The sequence below is a fragment of the Pristiophorus japonicus genome, chromosome 1, assembly GCF_044704955.1.
Source record: "Pristiophorus japonicus isolate sPriJap1 chromosome 1, sPriJap1.hap1, whole genome shotgun sequence".
Lineage (NCBI taxonomy): Eukaryota > Metazoa > Chordata > Chondrichthyes > Pristiophoridae > Pristiophorus > Pristiophorus japonicus.
In genome coordinates, this window is record NC_091977.1 from 233,754,897 (window position 1) to 233,773,589 (window position 18,693).

The 18,693-nt window shown below is 41.3% G+C and overlaps 1 protein-coding gene across 4 annotated transcripts in view; it reads right to left on the reverse strand.

The window, feature by feature from the left end:
• Nucleotides 1-15,246, reverse strand: part of ptbp3 (polypyrimidine tract binding protein 3) — a 108,726-nt gene extending 93,480 nt beyond the window's left edge. For 2 of the 4 annotated variants that reach the window (XM_070888222.1, XM_070888219.1), the window contains exons 1-2: nucleotides 14,996-15,246; nucleotides 14,043-14,076 (exon numbers count right to left, since the gene is read on the reverse strand). In XM_070888222.1, the coding sequence (XP_070744323.1) occupies nucleotides 14,043-14,076; nucleotides 14,996-15,003 (42 nt within the window). In that variant the 5' untranslated portion in view covers nucleotides 15,004-15,246. The remainder of the gene's footprint in view (nucleotides 1-14,042; nucleotides 14,077-14,995) is intronic. The other 2 variants (XM_070888235.1, XM_070888229.1) reach the window with 2 other exon arrangements.
• Nucleotides 15,247-18,693: the final 3,447 nt, after the last annotated feature.

The following is an 18,693-nucleotide window of genomic DNA, read 5'->3' on the forward strand; positions in this document are numbered from 1 at the left end:
CGCTTATTGGACTGTTCAGCCACATAAGGACTCTTTTATAAATAGAGTGGAAGCAAGTCTTCCTCGATTCCAAGGGACTGCCTATGATTATTTAATTTTTTTTTCCTCCCCTGAAGAAAGCACCTCGTCGCCGATATCATTTGGGGGCAGGGGTGAACAAAGACACCAATGCATGAGTGAAGCAGCAAGATTAACACAGGAATCACACGCTCAAGGAAGGAATAGTAGTCATCAGGAAAACTTTGAAATCTTCTCAATGAACAGACTTCTCACTAAATGCAATGCCAGAAAGAAGAAAATAATCAAACACACACCACAAAGTTCAACATAAACTTTCCATACGTACAAGCCTAATGACTTATTCAATACAATCTTTAGAACTGGCAATACAATCCACATGAATAATTAATTACCGGTTCAATGCTTCCCAATACCAACATTTTAGATGCTCAATGCTGCTGTTTTATCATTCGTTTGAAGACATGTTTCTGCTCCATTATAAATGACATTTTATTTTTAAATAAAGAGTTTCACTTTATTAAAAGCATTAGGATATTCAACCGCCCGAGTCTGCTGGCAAGGTGCTGACGGGGTAGGGAGCAAAACAAAAAGGATGGAGGGAGGGGAAGGGTAGTTACAAAAGCACTGTTCCTCCTCTCTTGTGGAGCATTCACTCAAGTGTCGGTCAACAGACAAGGTGCAAAATGCTTGTGTCAGTTGAACAAGTGGAGTTTCTTCCCTTACTCTTCCAGAGCCAGAGTAGTAGTCATTGCAATTATGTGACTACAATAATTCTCCAGTTTTTAATTTGAGGAGGGTAGAAACAATATTTTAGATATTTAAAACAATAAAAAGAACATTGGAAATCTGAAAAACTAAATCTTGAAATACACAGCAAGTCAGTCAGTAGAATATTTAGTAAGGCAAATAAATTAGGAGGGATGTGATATTAATAGGCCTGTTAGAAGCAGATAAAATTACATATATCCACATTAACATGATGAATTCAATATTAACTTTGCAGACAATTGGAGAAACAGCAGAAAATCCACAATCTCCAAATGAGGGAAAATGGGTCTGATGCAAGTAATAATTCTTCAATTTGTCCTTTCTGAAAGACATTCCCTTTTTGAGCCATTTCTTATGCAAATAGATCGCAGGTAGTGTACTGCCCTCAAGCAGTATCGATCATTTTTCCTACTTGCTCATTGTTCTTCCCTCCAGAAAGTACTGGCTTCTTGCTGAAGGTATTGTTCCACAAGCACGAGTTAACCTTCAGTAATTTGCCGAAGTGACATTCCATTTTTTGCGTGAACGGTGACAGTAGAAGTCACCAAATTATTCAACTGCAGAAATCAGCAGGATAAATGCTGATTCCAACGACAACTGAAGTGCATTTCTATTGGAGGGTTGCAGGATAATGACCAGAAACAGGAATCTTGGTCAATTTCCTTCTCTGTAACCCACAGTTGAGGAGCACAACTGTGGAGCCTCTGGCACCACTTAAGGCAAGATTAGCGAGTCCAGGGGATTCAAACATGGGTGCTTCCCAACCTATATGGCCTAAATACTTACTGGGTAAGCTGATCTTAACCACTGCAAGAGTAGGTGAAGTCATATACCAACAAAAGTTAAACACTGGGCACAGGGATGACTGACTCCTGTTATCAGCTGCTTATGTGCACACTAAATCTGCCCATCAATATCAAGCAGTCAAAATCAAAATATTATCTGCATGCTTTAAGATATACAGTAAGGATAAAAATGGGAAGGTGGGCTGTGCTGCCTTACAACTTCAAATAGATGTAAACGTGGTGATTCATTACCATGTGCTTTTCAATTACATTGGTTCAATTGTGTTGGGGAAATTGATGGGATTGAAGGCCGATAAATCCCCAGGGCCTGATGGACTGCATCCCAGAGTACTTAAGGAGGTGGCCTTGGAAATAGCAGATGCATTGAGTCATTTTCCAACATTCCATAGACTCTGGATCAGTTCCAATGGAGTGGAGGGTAGCCAATGTAACCCCAATTTAAAAAAAAAAGGAGAACACGAACAGGGAATTATAGACCAGTCAGCCTGACATCGGTAGTGGGTAAAATGATGGAATCAATTATTAAGGATGTCATAGCAGCGCATTTGGAAAGAGGTGACATGATAGGTCCAAGTCAGCATGGATTTGTGAAAGGGAAATCATGCTTGACAAATCTTCTGGAATTTTTTGAGGATGTTTCCAGTAGAGTGGACAAGGGAGAACCAGTTGATGTGGTGTATTTGGACTTTCAGAAGGCTTTCGACAAGGTCCCACACAAGAGATTAATGTGCAAAGTTAAAGCACATGGGATTGGGGGTAGTGTGCTGACGTGGATTGAGAACTAGTTGGCAGACAGGAAGCAAAGAGCAGGAGTAAATGGGTACTTTTCAGAATGACGGACAGTGACTAGTGGGGTACCGCAGGTTTCTGTGCTGGGGCCCCCAGCTGTTTACATTGTACATTAATGATTTCGACGAGGGGATTAAATGTAGTATCTCCAAATTTGCAGACGACACGGAGTTGGGTGGCAGTGTGAGCTGCGAGAAGGATGCTAAGAGGCTGCAGTGACTTGGATAGGTTAGGTGAGTGGGCAAATGCATGGCAGATGAAGTACAATGTGGATAAATGAGAGGTTATCCACTTTGGTGGTAAAAACAGAGACACAGACTATTATCTGAATGGTGACAGATTAGGAAAAGGGGAGGTGCAACGAGACATGGTACATCAGTCATTGAAGGTTGGCATGCAGGTACAGCAGGCGGTTAAGAATGCAAATGGCATGTTGGCCTTCATAGCGAAGGGATTTGAGTACAGGTCAGGGAGGTGTTACTTCAATTGTACAGGGCCTTGGTGAGGCCACACCTGGAGTATTGTGTACAGTTTTGGTCTCCTAACTTGAGGAAGGACATTCTTGCTATTGAGGGAGTGCAGCGAAGGTTCACCAGACTTATTCCCAGGATGGCGGGACTGATATATCAAGAAAGACTGGATCAACTGGGCTTGTATTCACTGGAGTTCAGAAGAATGAGAGGGGATCTCATAGAAACGTTTAAAATTCTGACGGGGTTAGACAGGTTAGATGCAGGAAGAATGTTCCCAATGTTGGGGAAGTCCAGAACCAGGGGTCACAGTCTAAGGATAAGGGGTAAGCCATTTCAGACCGAGATGAGGAGAAACTTCTTCACCCAGAGAGTGATGAACCTGTGGAATTCTCTACCACAGAATGTTGTTGAGGCCAATTCACTAAATATATTCAAAAATGAGTTAGATGTAGTCCTTAGTACTAAGGGGATCAAGGGGTATGGCGAGAAAGCAGGAATGGGGTACTGAAGTTGCATGTTCAGCCATGAACTCATTGAATGGCCGTGCAGGCTCGAAGGGCCTACATCTGCACCTATTTTCTATACTTTGACAATAAAACGTGCCTGAATCCAATCTCATTTCCTGCTGTATATTTTTTGGTTGGGGAAAGGGGACAAAACAGTGGCAATAAAGAGAATTGGTATCAAATTACAAGTTAACAGTAGTGCAGCAAGTTTGTGCTGCAACCCACCCAAGGGTGAGAACTGGTTCATTTCCACAAATATAATTCCCAATCTAAGGGGCAGCATGAGGTAATGGGCAAATCTTTTCCCATGAGGGGGGGGGATTAAAAAAAGATAAGTCACTCCCTAAAACAAAGAACACAGAAATATTATTCAGTTTTTAAAAGTTTGGTTTCACTTCCGTGCTATACTACTTAAATATAGCTATCCATAGCCTTATATTTTAACTCCGTTGTTATTTTTCTTCCAGCATCTACGCTCATGCCCCATTTTGTAAACTGCCCAAGAACAAACAGTTAAATTTAAGCCCTAGAAAGCACTTATGAAAGAATTCCATTTATTTAACCTTACCTAATGTAAAGCAGAAAGATCAATTCTTCCTGGTCGATGGCATGTTGATGACTCAGCACATAGCATGTAGAAGCCAGATTATAGAGATGAGCCCATCAGAACTTGTCCATTTACTTCTCACCATCAAACTGCTCAGTTACTTTGAGATGGCTGTTGTTGAGTGGGGTTTCACAGAATCAATTAATCCCAATAGGTAGCATAACTAATATTTTCCTCTAGTAGTTTGGCAAAGGGGTGCCAGTAGTAGATTTACCCAAAATCAGAAAAGGAGCTCCTGCCACATTTTGGGCAACTACATTATATTGGACATGTTGTCTTGTCGGAGCCATTTTACTGCCGTAACTTTTATGTAGTTGTTGCTATTTTCACAAAAACAAAATGAAAGTTAGAGAAAACAGATTGTTCAGTCGCCCACATGATGGCCAATTTCACTGGCTTTCAGTGAAGTCACTCAAATGGAGCATTTGCAGTAGCAAATTTCAACCTCAAGGTACCCTGTACTTAACTGAAGGATTTTGTGCACGTTGTGAAATCTGATGAATTGATCACAAGCACTCAAGTTTTATCCAGTGTTTTTACAATGGGAAACCATCTGGGGAAACATCAACTGTTGTCGGCAGTACAGAAGTCAAAGCTCATCTTGCAGGACAGAGATCTGCATGAAGGTGTTATTTCAGCACCAGTTATTTTTTTTTAAAAATATCAGCAATGTCCAATTGTAAACATTTATTGCTCAGTATTCCTTGACCATTTTAAACCAGCAATATAGAACGTTTGCAGCAGAAAGGACATGCAAGTGGGAATTCAAAATAAATCTATCATCTGAACCAAATGTCTTTGTTTTAAATCACGATTCTATACTGTAGCAACATTTGTGTGCACAATGGCATTTAATTTAACACAAGTCTTAAGCACATTGCTTCAATTATGACTTAGAAATGCTAAAAACTCAATCGCTTGCTACTTCATGCAGGGTAATTAACCTACTGGCCTGCAATTTCCAGTAGGAATAAAGGTGAGGCTATCAGTGCCAATGTTGCCTGTAAACTGCACTTTGTTCCATTCAATCGAAACGCCGAAAAAAACCATTACTGTGCAGCCGCGCAGCTTAAGGGGAACATTAATCAGCACTCACGGTTATTATCGAGTAAATCAGACAGCAACTTCCGTTGACCACACATGTACAGATAAATGTCGAAATCAGGAGGTTGCTGTCAGGTGCCCTGCTCCTCCAGGAGCTGCACTGTACCCGTATCTCACCCACAGACTCACCACTCAAGCACATGAAGGGCGTGAAGTTGCGGTACTTACAGAACTACTAAAGTACTACTAAACACGCCAGAAAAAAAAAGTTGGGGCTTGCCCATTCATGTTTAATTGAATTTTTAACAGCGCGATGATCAATGTTCCCTTTCCTGGGGTCCTGCGTAACCAGTGACCTGGCTTTTTTTTTTAAATGGAAAAAAACTGCCCATGCGCAGATTTTTAAAAAAGGGGCTGCGTGGCCCTCGCCAAAGAAAAACAGGAAACATTGGTGAGCAGTCTTAATTACTGACAAACCACCTCTGCTCCTGAAAATTTACTTTACATACTTTATAAGTGTGGAGTCTCATTCCTTCACATTTGAATCACAGGTATTGTTGGGAGATTTAAAACAATCAAAACATTTATCTAACAAAAAATTTCTTTGTCTCATGTCTCTCTCAACCCCATCTTTCTTTTACTTTCTGTACGTGATTTAGCATTGAATTCACTATTCGAACATATGGTTCAGACTCTGCGTGTCTCAGTAAGGATTCTTCATGTTGTTGGTCCCAGATCCCTTGTACTGTTCTGGATTTCTAATCACTGCAAGTTACACTGTAAAAGCCCATCGAAAGTCTCTGGGCAAGTGTGCTAACTGCAAAATCCAGGCCATGATTCCAATCCCTTATCTCTGATGAGTGAAATACTTTGAGTCATTCAGGATGAACATTAACAGCAGGTTTATATTCAATCTCCACATTTTGAGCATTCCAGGCTGAAATTCTTGCAATTAACCTGCTCAATAATACCCCACACACACTGCACTATATAAAACCTCGATGTTTTGCTCAATAAGTATTAGCAATTTGTCTGAAATTATGTAAAGGTTTGTCTTAAAGAAACACATCTGTGGCATAAAATGATAAAATGGCTTTGAAAAAAGTTTTGCTAAGAAAATGTCAGACTACTACTTCAACCCTTGGTCTATGCAGATTTCGTTGGGGGGAAAAATAAAATCAGTCCTGGAAACGCACGAGTGTGGATGTCAGGTGTACAAGATCAGGCTTCACTCAGATGTCCATGTTAACCCATATTCAAATACTCCACTGACACATACTGCCAAGGCTCACGCATGAAGAATGGCCATTTTGCTGCTGTTCCACGGGACTCATGGAACCAGACCTGAGCTAGCAAAGAAAAAACTAACGAGTTTTTAATACTGCGTTTAAATTATTTTCTACTGCCTCCTTGGGTTTTTGCCTCCCTGCTCCCTTGCATTATTCCAGCATTCTAAATCGACATGCGTCACCTATTCCCAGGCCTCTACACGACAAACTAAAGTCTACAAGCACATGGGATGATTTACTCAATTTTTCTTCCCCAGTTCCACTCAGCGCTATACGATTCAGCATTTCCACTTTCTCTCAGAGACCATTGAAACATCAAGAAACCTGACCTTTGGGGATAGGGGAGTATCCCAATCTTACTAAACTTTACACATGCTGACAGACCATGTGTCTATTTACCACATTTTCTGTTCTTGCTCCACTTTGATCATTCTTCCAGAGAACAATCACTGCCATTTACACGATTAAATGTTAATGCTGGTTTTCAAAAGCTGCGTCTAGCTCACAGCCAGTATGTTAAGTTTATTTGGACTGAGAATTTATACTGTGCACTCGGTCATCTAATGGGTTTATTTATTAATCCCTGGGTATCATTTCCCCCCCATTCCCTTGTTCTTTTTAAATGTTCATCTGCAATATCTTTCAGTTCTGGGGATGGATTTTCTCAGCGGATGCTGCCTGACCCAAGTATCTCCAGCATCTTGTGTTTTTATTTCAGTTCTTTTCACTATTGGTGCTGCAGTCTTGCAGAGTTCTAATCTATTAAGGCACAGCACACTTAGCCATTGGTATTGTAAACACTATTAAAAATATAAATAAGACTTGTCAAAGGCACTTTACATTTAAAAAAATTGAAATTAAGCCAATAAGGAAAAACTAATTACACAACTTGTCAGTCAGAGGTTCAATTTTTTCCCCACCACCTTCCAAGATCTTGGCCCCAAGTTTCGGCCCGCGCCGAAAACGGTGCACCTCCGAGTTGGACGCCTGTTCTTCGCGCCTAAAAGTGCGCTAGAAAAAAAAACTTTGATATTCTCCGGCTCCTCGGAGCTCGATCTCAGCTTGGCGCGGCATGCTCTTCACAGCAGGGGGGCGATGCCAAATACTCGCGCCGATTCTGTAAGTAGTGGGGGGGCGGGTCCAATTTAAATGAGCCAACGTGGTGCCGGCAACCCTGCGTGTGCACGCAGTGTCAAATAAACATTGGCACTCTGGCATTTTTAAAAAGGACTCGGCTGCCATCGAGCCACTGACGCCGCCCCTTAAGCGTGGCCGAATGGCCTCAGCCCCCTTGAAAAGCTGCGTGCGCCCGGTGTTGATCCTTCGGCTGCCGGCCAGCCACTGTCGCCGCTCCTATCCCATGGCCGAATGGCCTCAGCCCTCTTGAAAAGCTGCGTGCGCCCGGTGTTGATCCTTCGGCTGCCGGCCAGCCACTAACAGAATGAAGGCCTGCCTGCAGTACAGCAGCTCAGTGCGAAGGCTGCTTGCTGCCACTGTTGGGGCTGCCGTCGAGACACTGACGCCACACCCCTGCCTGTCTCCAACATGAAAGGCCTGCCTGAAGCACAGCAGCTCGAAGGCTGCTGCTGTTTCACACAGGTAGGAACATTGTTTATTTAATCTTTTCTTTGCTTATAAATTTTTATTCAGGTTGGATTTATTTGTATAATATTTGTATGTATAACTAAGGATTGATTGTAGAATTTAATGACTTCCCTTCCCCCCCCCCCCCCCCCAACCTACACCTGATTTTCTCAAGTATAGACAAGGTTTTTTCGAGCTTACAAAAATCTTAACTTACTCCATTCTAAGTTAGTTTGGAGCAAGTTTTCACTGCCGAAACTTTGAAAACAGGTGTAAGTGGCCGGACACGCCCCCTTTTGAAAAAAAAATTCTGTTCCGAAGTGAAACTGTTCTAACTGACTGGAACTGGAGCAAACTAAATGCCGAGAATTTGAATTTCTAAGATACTCCATTCTACACCAGTTGCTCCAAAAAATCAGGAGCAACTGAGGCCTAAACTTGGGCCCCTTAAAACCAATAAATGCGCCAAGTAATTAGCCTTACTTTTGATGTCACAGAGCTCTCAGGAAAAGCTTTCAAACCAGTACCTAATCCAGGAAGTCAATTTTCTTAAAATAAAATCCTTCCAGGTAAACTTGCAAAAGGTATCTGCAGTTCAACATTTACTCGTCTACCTTAATAACTCTACAAATAGCACTTCCAAGATGGTTAATGTAATCCAAGGATCAATGCCCCAACTCCAGCATCTGCAGCATTATCCAAGTAAATTTGGCACTACAAAACTATGCCATGCATCTAGGAACTTGGGACAATTCTGGGATACTCAGGATTGCATGAAACGATTGCTAGCCAGCACAGTCTGCTGGAACACCGACAGGCACATTAGGAGAGGACAAAATTGCCAGATTTGACAGTCATTCAACATTCACGATTAACATTTAACATGAATAACGGCCACTTGAACAAGATCCGAGATTGCCTGGCATCCCAACACACAGTCGTCACCTTCAGGAGAGGAGGGAAGGAAGGAAATTGCCCAAGAAAAGTACCACCAATCGGTGCCCAGACAGCAGAACCCAGGGGGTGTTTACTTACTGATAGTACATCACAAACAAGTGGTTTTTCATCGATCCATCGACAGGCAGTTTTCACTGAACATTTGGGGTTTTTTTTTGCATTCCATCTTCCATAAGCTGGGAGGGGGTTGGAAAACTGACGGTTACAGCTTTTACCAGAGGTCAGATTGGCCCCGACAACAAATAAGTCCCTGCCCAGACTGTGCCACTGAAGGGCATGTCATGGTGGCATGTAGTCAAGAAACACCCATTTGTTTTTCATTATATTTAGTGTGATCTGCCTCGAGAAATCAATCTAGTCACAAGACAAAACTTGGTTGTGAGAAACTAGCTACCATTCCATGCTCAAAGTAAATCTATCATTTTAATAATTCATCCGAGAGCCTTGCAAATGATGATCACTAGCTAATTTGCACAACAAAGTGCCACATTTTATAAATTTGTCAAACATTTAATCCCCCTAGGCCAATGACCAAGATCAAGTGAAGTTTTAACATAAACATACACTTTGGCTGGAAAAATAAAAGCACGATGAACAATTAAATATTAGGTCAAACTGATCATTTGCTTGGCCATCAGGATGCTCTTTGTATTTGTGCTATTGGCATCACCCACCAGATGCTCTTAATATTCGTGTTATTAGATATTATCCACTGTGGTTATTCTGCTGGAAAAGGAAAACAACAATTAAATCAAGGGACTGACTATTATTACTGCACTCTGTCCTTCTGCGCCTGAGACTCTGCCCCCGATGCCTGCCGCTTGAAATTGGAAGTGGGACCACGAACCGAGAGAAAAAAAGAGACACACACGAAAGGGGGGGGGGGGGGGAAGAAAGAGGAGGAGGAGGGTGGTGGCTGGGGGGGGGGGGGGGGGGGAAGGGAAGAGATACCTACAAAAGGCTTGGTAAATACAACATTACATAATGCAACATAACATTGAGAAATGTAAGCTAACATAAATTAGGTAAACAAATCACTGATTAGAAAATGAAAAATACATGAAATAAGGCGAGTGAGGCGGAAGACCCGAACTTAAGTGGTCAACACCACCAAACAAACAGTTATACGTCAGAATCGAAGGCTTTCAAAAAACAGTTCTAAACAAGGCAAAGCCGTACGTTGCAGCTCTGCAATATTACAACTAGTGTACTGTGCAGTTCAATCAGTTTGTTGGAGCCAGCAGCCAGCTCCACTCCACTACAGCCAACAAATAAACCTCTCAAGATTGTCGCTCTCACCCACCTGACTCCAGACTGTGTATTGACAGTTGGCATTTCTCCCACTCAACTAATTACTTTGCCTCATCCGGATTTTAATACAGAAGTAGTGATATACAAAAAGATATGTAGATATAGATTGATTAAAAAAATCACAAGAATTGTCACGTGACAAATAACTAGCTACCAATGCACAAATAGGCAAAACCACAATGAAAAAGTATGCCTTGTTGGGGGTCAAGTTTTTATGGAAAGAGTGGAAAATAAAAAGATGATAATTACAAATCCTGAACCATGCAGCAAGCAAAAAAGGCTATTGAATTATAAGGGTGGATTTGGGGTGGGGGGCGTGGGGGGGGGCAGGGTGGTGACAGAAAAAAAAAGTCAAAACTCAAACTTTTTACACGAGATGTCAAAATGTATTTTGGTGGATAAATTGGGATAAGAAAAGCTGAGTTACAGAAATAACTCCTGCATACAGCTTTCAATACATGCCAACATGTTTGCCAACATAAGAGGGATAGGGTTACAGTGAAGAACAGTTTTACAATTGTCACTGTATCCTAAAACAGCACTAAGATGACAACGGATTGAATGGTACTTTCTCATTTCAACATTGATTGACATTAATTTTTGAAAACATTGAAAAATTTCATTTCATTTGTGACAAACTCCTCTGCTTCGTTGCATTCCATTTCAAAACTGCAACTTCAAGAGTACTCAATATTTCCTGTCCAAAATGTAATCCAGTCATCTTCAAAAAAAGTCCAAACTGATAAAAGAAAGCAACATGACATACAAGAGGGGTACCATTACAGTAAATATCCTTTATTTTCTACTCCCCACCCAATTTCCTCTTATAATGGGGTACAATTCTACCACTAGAACCATCTGATAGCTCACCCAAGTGGCATTCTGTGAATGAGTCTGGAAAGAGACAATGAGTTATTTGGTTATGGAGGGACAAGATCCTGAGCACAATCCTGTCCTTGCCCAATCAAATGCACTGAAAAACAGATTCAGTAATACAGCAACCCCGTTCTACCATGGGGAACACTAAAATCAATTGTAGCGTCCCACCCCAAATTTAGCTTATGAAGCAAACAGGAGGCAATGCAATTTATTTTCTTCTCAATTTCAATAAGATAAGAAAGAAAAACTGCAAATTTAAGTACTATAAAATGTGCTGACTCCATTGGTTCCCAGTAATCTTGATCAGTTGAGCGGTGGTGTTGTAAGTATTAGTTGTTTAATGTAGATTTCATTTATGGCAGTATGTCTCACACTGCGATCTGTGGATAGTAGGACCATGTGTGCGCACTAGGTCCATGCAGCAGAGCTTGGTCTCCAATCATCTTGGTTAACCCTATCAAGCCTGTGTAGTAGTTGGTGTGCAACGGCCACCCCACGTTAAAAGAATCCAAGCACAGACATCTTCCACCCTTCAAAATGTAGTGCGGGACCTAGAATGTCAGGTCCCTCATTGAAACATCTGTGAAATCATCCCTTTTTGGTGTGGAAGCAAGTCATTTTCGATACACGGGACTGCCTGATAACATACCAAGTGTGTCATGGCAGTCACTGCCAGAACAACAACAAAACAAAACTATCTCCATAAAAAGTGTAGATTTAAAGACAAAATTGGAAAATACTCAAGCAATTCAGAACTTTATGCGCAAGGAAAAAAGTCAAATTACTTAAAACTGAAATTAATCTTTGTCTAGTTTAAAAATGTAGCTCAGATGAGATATTATTTGTTGCTATCGGCATAATGCTAGTGGCTCATCCTGCACAAATTGAAGGTGACCAGCAAAACTATAACAGCTTGCATTTATATAGCGCCTTTAACTGAGTAAAACATTCCCAAATGCTTCACAGGAGCGCAAACTAAAATTTGGCAGCCACATAAGTAACAAGATGATATTTAACTTCGGCATAAACAAATTACAGATGAAACCTAGAAGAGCCTTTTAATAAATATATGTGGAATTCTCACTTCAGTTCTGGCACCTGTGTATTCAGAGCAACGGAGATCCTGACTCAAAAAAGCCATTTTTACTGTAAGTAATATAGCTGATTACATAGCACTTAATGGTGGTGTTTGGTACCCAACAGAGAAAACAATTCCATTTCCAGGCACCATCATAAATTCAGCGAGTATAAAAATTCACTCCACCAAAACTTAGTTATTAAAATTACAAAACTTGATTATTTCCAAAATAAATCAATCACTGATTCAATGTAGAAGTCATCAAGCATCAAAGTGGCCAATGTCCACCATGAAATCTGCTGCTGGCAAAGGAAATGATTTAAAAACAGATACTAATGGCACAGCATGATAACGTATCAACACGTGGTGTCACGAGTGGAGGAATGAGTTCAACTCTCATCTCAGCATCCCCCCCCAAAACTTGGTTGGGTTCTTGCATACCCCCTTGTGGCTGCCTCTTTGGTCACAATGGTGTCAAAAAAGCAATGGTGCATTTAGGTGTATGGAAAACAGAGGCCAAATCAGGCAGCGATTAGGAGGGATGACCAAATACTTGCAGAGATGGGTATCGAGGACATTTTTAAAAAAGGGGAGAGGGGAAAACAATATGGAAGGCTGCGTCACTAATGGTGGGGCAAAGGGGAGGGGGAAAATGCAGAGGCCAGAGTTAGGGGAATGGAAAGTTCAAGGAATATATGGCTTGGTGGTGCGACTACATCAGTGAAATACAATAAATGGATCTTATGTATTAAAAGTATTTTAACGAGAGAGAGAGAGAGAGATTTCATGACTGTCATCACAGAATTCAGAACACTTGGGAGTTTTATTCGAGTGGTTCAGAATACTCAACCTTGTGATACAATTGCTACCTTGTATATATACACATAGCATATTATGGAGAACAATGCACTATGAAATAAAACTATTAGTGCACTTCAAATTACAATACTCCAATCCAAATCATGATTAAAATCTAAGTCTAGCAAAAACTGCTTCCTGGCCTGATTCTTACTGGGAGCAAAACTAAAACAACAACTCCAAATTACAGTACAGAACTCACCAAGGATTTTAAACATTTTATTTAAATGTTCATAAAATTACAAAACGCTTGCTCTTATGGTTTGTCACTCGAACTTCTGAATGCTCAATTGTCTCAACACACCAACATGTGTGTTCTCATACAGTTTCGCCAGAAAATCTATTAACTTATCAAGCAGAGTGATGTACATTGGTGACGAAGACCAACAAAGAGCACGATCATACACATATGTGCCGAGAGCCCCAGGAGATAACTACCTCAATCTGGATCGCACACTTGAATAAAACACACCCTTGATTTTCGCAAACATTTCTTCCAAGACTAGTCTGTTAAACATATGATTAATAATTCTGCTTCATAAAACTAATAGATGTCGAACATTTTTAAAAAGGGAAACGAATCCAACTACGCAGTTTTATTGCAAACCTAAAGCACATGAAACAGACCAAGGAGACCACAAAAGTATCGACCCGACAGGATATAAAAAAACATCAGTTCCTTCTCGAACTAGATCCACATACTTCCTGTTGTTGCATTTTTTTTTGATATTCTGTTGCATTGTCAACTCGCAGCTTCAGCAAAAACGTGATCAAGTAATCTTTAATTGTTTCAAAAATCAGTCGGATTCTCACAATCATTTAATGGAGAAAAACTGCTCCATTTCTGCCAACCCTATGATTAATTGTTTGAGAGGCTGTTGTTGAAACAGCAGCCCTGCCAGAAAATGGTGACGGTGAACTAGAGGGAAAAAATATTCCGCTCAGCAACACAATGAAACACAAAGTCAAGAGACTCAAGACTGAACTTTTTCCAAGTATATACACAAGAAGAATGCATGAAATTAATAAAAAGGAAAAAAGTAAAAGTTAGAAAGAGAGAAAAGACTCCTACCTTTAAACCGACTGCTATAAGATCTGTGACAATGCTGTAGGGAAGGAAAAGGGGAAAAGAGAACATGAGAAAAAAAAAGTTAAAGCTCCAGTTACTTATACACAGTGACACAATGAAACTTAAAGTAAGAGACAGGGAAAATGTTTTACAAAAATTAAAAATGGAAATTTTAAAAAGGGGACAGATTATAGAAAGATCTGCTTATAGTTTATATGTTTACAGTATTCTTTTAAAATAAAGACAAAGGGAGAGCACAGATGAAGCTACTCGAGTTCAAAGAACAGCAAAAGTCTCTACGGCTTTATTTTTTGGGAGGGCTTTTCCTGCCAACTCGGCAGCATTGTATCACCATAAACTACAACCTGAAACACCGTCCATCGTACAAAGGCGGGGGGAAGAGAAACGAAACCCAGAGAAGGCAGACATACTCTACCAGAAAATGATCACTCGCCCGTCCATCCCCTCGCTTAGAATTACAAGTCGCAGTTGTTATACAATGTAAAACTTTGTTTTTTTAAAAATTCACTGAAAATTTTCTCCCTCGCCGTCTTTTATCTGGAATTGCAAAACCGATTATTTTTCTTACCCCCTCCCTCAAAAAAAAGTACTTGTATTTCAGACTAGTAAAGAACTCCATCTTACACCTTCTTCACGCAATTTAACAGCTAATTAAAAAAAAATTAAGCCTCAAAAAGGCACACACACAAGACAGGAAAAACACCATCGACAAACGCTGGGGGCGGGGGGAGAAATATATATGTAAATCTTAACTCAACACAACGGCCCGAAAAACACTGCAGGGATTAGACCATAATTGTCAGCCAAGTGCAACACCAAAATTCATCAACACCACAAATTATTAATCCAAAGGAAGGCAAGACGGCGTCGAGCCTAGGCGCCAGCGTAACCCGGCGGCCGAGAGAAAGAGGGAGACAAGGCCACCATCAACTTACCCGTCCATCGCACACCCACCCCCTTTAACACACACACACAACGAAAAGGAGAATGGCGGCAGCAACCACAGAATGAGACGATGGCGAGCAAAGGTTTTTAAGTCGTCGTCGTCGTCGATAGCAGCAAATTCCCGCCGTGAGTAACGCCGAAGGGATGGGGAGTGCCGGAGCAAGGCGCTTGGCACTGGCGGAAGGGAAGTGTTTGAAAGGAGAGTAAGAGAAGCTCCTCCTTTGATTGTCTCCGCCCCGCTTCACCTCGCACTCTCACAAAATGGCGGCCGGACCTTAGCAACAACGCCAGGCCTGGCACAGCAACCTCTTCCTGTTAATTAAACTACCTCCATTATTTTCTGACACAAGTTTATTTCACGTCCGTTTTTATTATTTAATTTAAAACAAATTTGTTTCCAGAACAGTTACCGCTTTAGCTGGGGTTTCTTTCCCCGGTTTTCCTTTTTGAGTGCGACATTGCACCTGAACGTGTGGCCTTGTTTAAATTGTGTACAGCAGATGGGGTTAGTAATACATTCACCAACAACAAATGACACGAATCTTTTAAGATACATATTTGGAAATCATGTCACCCTATTTTTTGTCTTGCTAAAAGGTATAAACATGTTTTATGTCTCATAACAAATAAAAGAAAAAATACTTTGATTCATATTGCGCCTTTCACGACCACCAGACGTGTCAAAGTCAATGAAGTCCGACAAACAACAATGTGATAATGACCAGATAATCTCTGTTTTTGTCATGTTGATTGAGGAATAAATATTGGCCAGGACACCGGAGATAACTCCCCTATTCTTTGAAATAATGCCATGGAATCTTTTACGTCCACCTGAGAGAGTAGATTCGGTTTAATATCTCATCTAAAAGTCGACAGTGCACTGCACTGCAGTGTCAGCCTAGATTTTATTTGTGCTCGAGTCCCAGAACCCACAACCTTCTGAATCTGAGGCATTCCCTCGGAATCGAGGAAGACTTGCTTCCACTCTTAAAATGAGTCCTTAGGTGGCTGAACAGTCCAATATGAGAACCACAGTCCCTGTGACAGGTGGGACAGATAGTTGTTGAAGGTAAGGGAGGGTGGGACAGGTTTGCCGCACGCTCTTTCTGTTGCCTGCGCTTGATTTCTGCAAGCTCTCGGTGATGAGACTCAAGGTGCTCCGCGCTCTCCCGGATGCACTTCTTCTATTTTGGCCGGTCTTTGGCCAGGGACTCGCAGGTGTCAGAGGGGATGTTGCACTTTATCAGGGAGGCTTTGAGGGTGTCCTTCTAACATTTCCTCTGCCCACCGTTGGCTCATTTGCCATGAAGGAGTTCCGAGTAGAGCGCTTGCTTTGGGAGTCTTGCGTCTGGCATGTGGACTATGTGGTCTTTCCAGCGGAGCTGATCAAGTGTGGTCAGTGCTTCAATGCTGGGGATGTTGGCCTGGTCGAGGACGCTAATGTTGGTGCGTCTGTCCTCCCAGGGGATTTGTAGGATCTTAGAGTGACATTGTTGGTGGTATTCCTCCAGCGACTTGAGGTATCTACTGGACATGGTCCATTTCTCTGAGCCATGCAGGAGGACGGGTATTAGTACAGCCCTGTAGACCATGAGCTTGGTGGCAGATTTGAGGGCCTGGTCTTCGAACACTCTTTTCCTCAGGCGGTCGAAGGCTGCACTGGCGCACTGGAGGCGGTGTTGAAACCCACTGAGCCACAGCGAACACAATGGTTCCAAGGTGAGCTGTGGTGGGGGGAGTGATGTTTTCAGGGTTTATTTTCTTAAGTTCGCTTTAACAAAAACATTTTAAATCACTGCCCTTGGTAAAATCATAATTTCTATTGAGTTTTTAAAAATATGTCGTTTATTGAGGTTTTAAAGGTTTGTTACAATTGACAATATCTCACAGTTTTAGAGTGCATTGTGAAACGTGAAGACTTGGTGGGCAGGCAGGGGGGAGATCAGTCTTTAAATCTGTTAAGGCATTGATTAAATTCTATGTTCCTCAACAAAAAAGCAGCTTTCCCATCATCTACAATGGTAACAATTTGGGTGGAGTGATTTGCAAAGCTTTTAAACTGCAGGTCACTCCTTTTGAATTCCACACATGCTGAAGTTGTGGTATGTAATTGGGTCAAAACTAAAGTCAGACTGGATTTTTACCTCAGCAACTATTCAATTGAGAGATTCGCAATTGTTTAGCAAAAAATTTGCACCCACTTTAACAGACAAATAAGGAGAAATTCAACCAAAACTCAAATTTATTACACTGAGAATTGACCAAATAGAATACTCTGACAAGTGAAGAGCACCTTCCCCCTTATTCTTTTGGACGATGACTTGAAATGAGATAGTGATATCTATTTTATATACCAGTATATCATCAGCATATGGGCCTGGATTTTGCAGTCAGTGACGAAGTGATGGTGCTCACCGGTGACTTTTAAGAAAGCTGTCCACAAAGATCTAGCAATCTCTGTGGCATGGATTTCACCTTTCCCAGCACCAACTCTTGGGGATCGCCAGCATCCAGCAGCAGTGATGTGATCAAACAGGCTAACATTGAAGAATTCTCACAGACAGCAAACTAGGAAGTAAAATGCGCTGATTATCCATCACTTTATAAACATTTTACAAGAACAAAATAAAGACTGGGACATACACATGGGTTTAAGGTAGAACCTGAAATATCATAAACTACCTTTTTTAAATTTAAAAAAAATTATTAAAAAGAAAGACTTGCATTTATATAAAGAGAGAAAGACTTGCATTTATATAGCACCTTTCACGACCACTGGACGTCTCAAAGCGCTTTACAGCAAATTAAGTACTTTTGGAGTGTAGTCGCTGTTGTAATGTTGGAAATGCGACAGCCAACTTGCGCACAAGCAAACTCCCACAAACATCAATGTGATAATGACCTGATAATCTGTTTCTTTGATATGTTGATTGAGGGCCAGGACACTGGGGATAACTCCCCTGCTCATTTCATGACCACCAGACATGCGAAAGCGCTTTACAGCCAATGAAGTACTTTTTGAAGTTTGGTCACTGTTGTAACATAGGAAACGCAGCAGCCAATTTGCACTCAGTAAGTTCCTGCAAATAGTTATGCAATAATGACCAGATAATCTGTTAGTGATGTTGATTGAGGGATAAATATTGGCCAGAACACCAGAGATAATTCCCCTGCTCTTCTTCAAAATAGAGTAATTGGATCTTTTACATCCACCTGTGAAAGCAGGCGGGGCCTCGGTTTAACGTCTTATGCGAGAGATGGCACCTCCAACAGTGCAGCCCTCCATCAGTGCTGCACTGGAATGTTAGCCTAGATTTTTGTGCTTAAGTCTCTGGAGTGGGATTTGAACCCACAATCTTCTGACTCAGAGGCAAGGGTGCTACCAACTGAGCCACAGCTGACATATTAAAAAACCTATCTAATTTTTATCATGAAAAAAATTGACATTCCACAAATATAAAATTAGTTTTTCAGAGCCAGAGAGGTTGTTCAGCAGTAGTAATGAGTTAGTACACCATTAAAAACCCAGTTACTCCTCATTCAACAGGCATAACTTTTTCGGGGTTTTGAACGGTGATATTACAGCGCAAAACGGGAAGTTCGGGTCAGTTCAAATCATTTCTGACGATTGCTGTCTACGGGGACTTTAACAGTGCACCTTGTGGAGGAGCGGGGAGTCATTGACAGC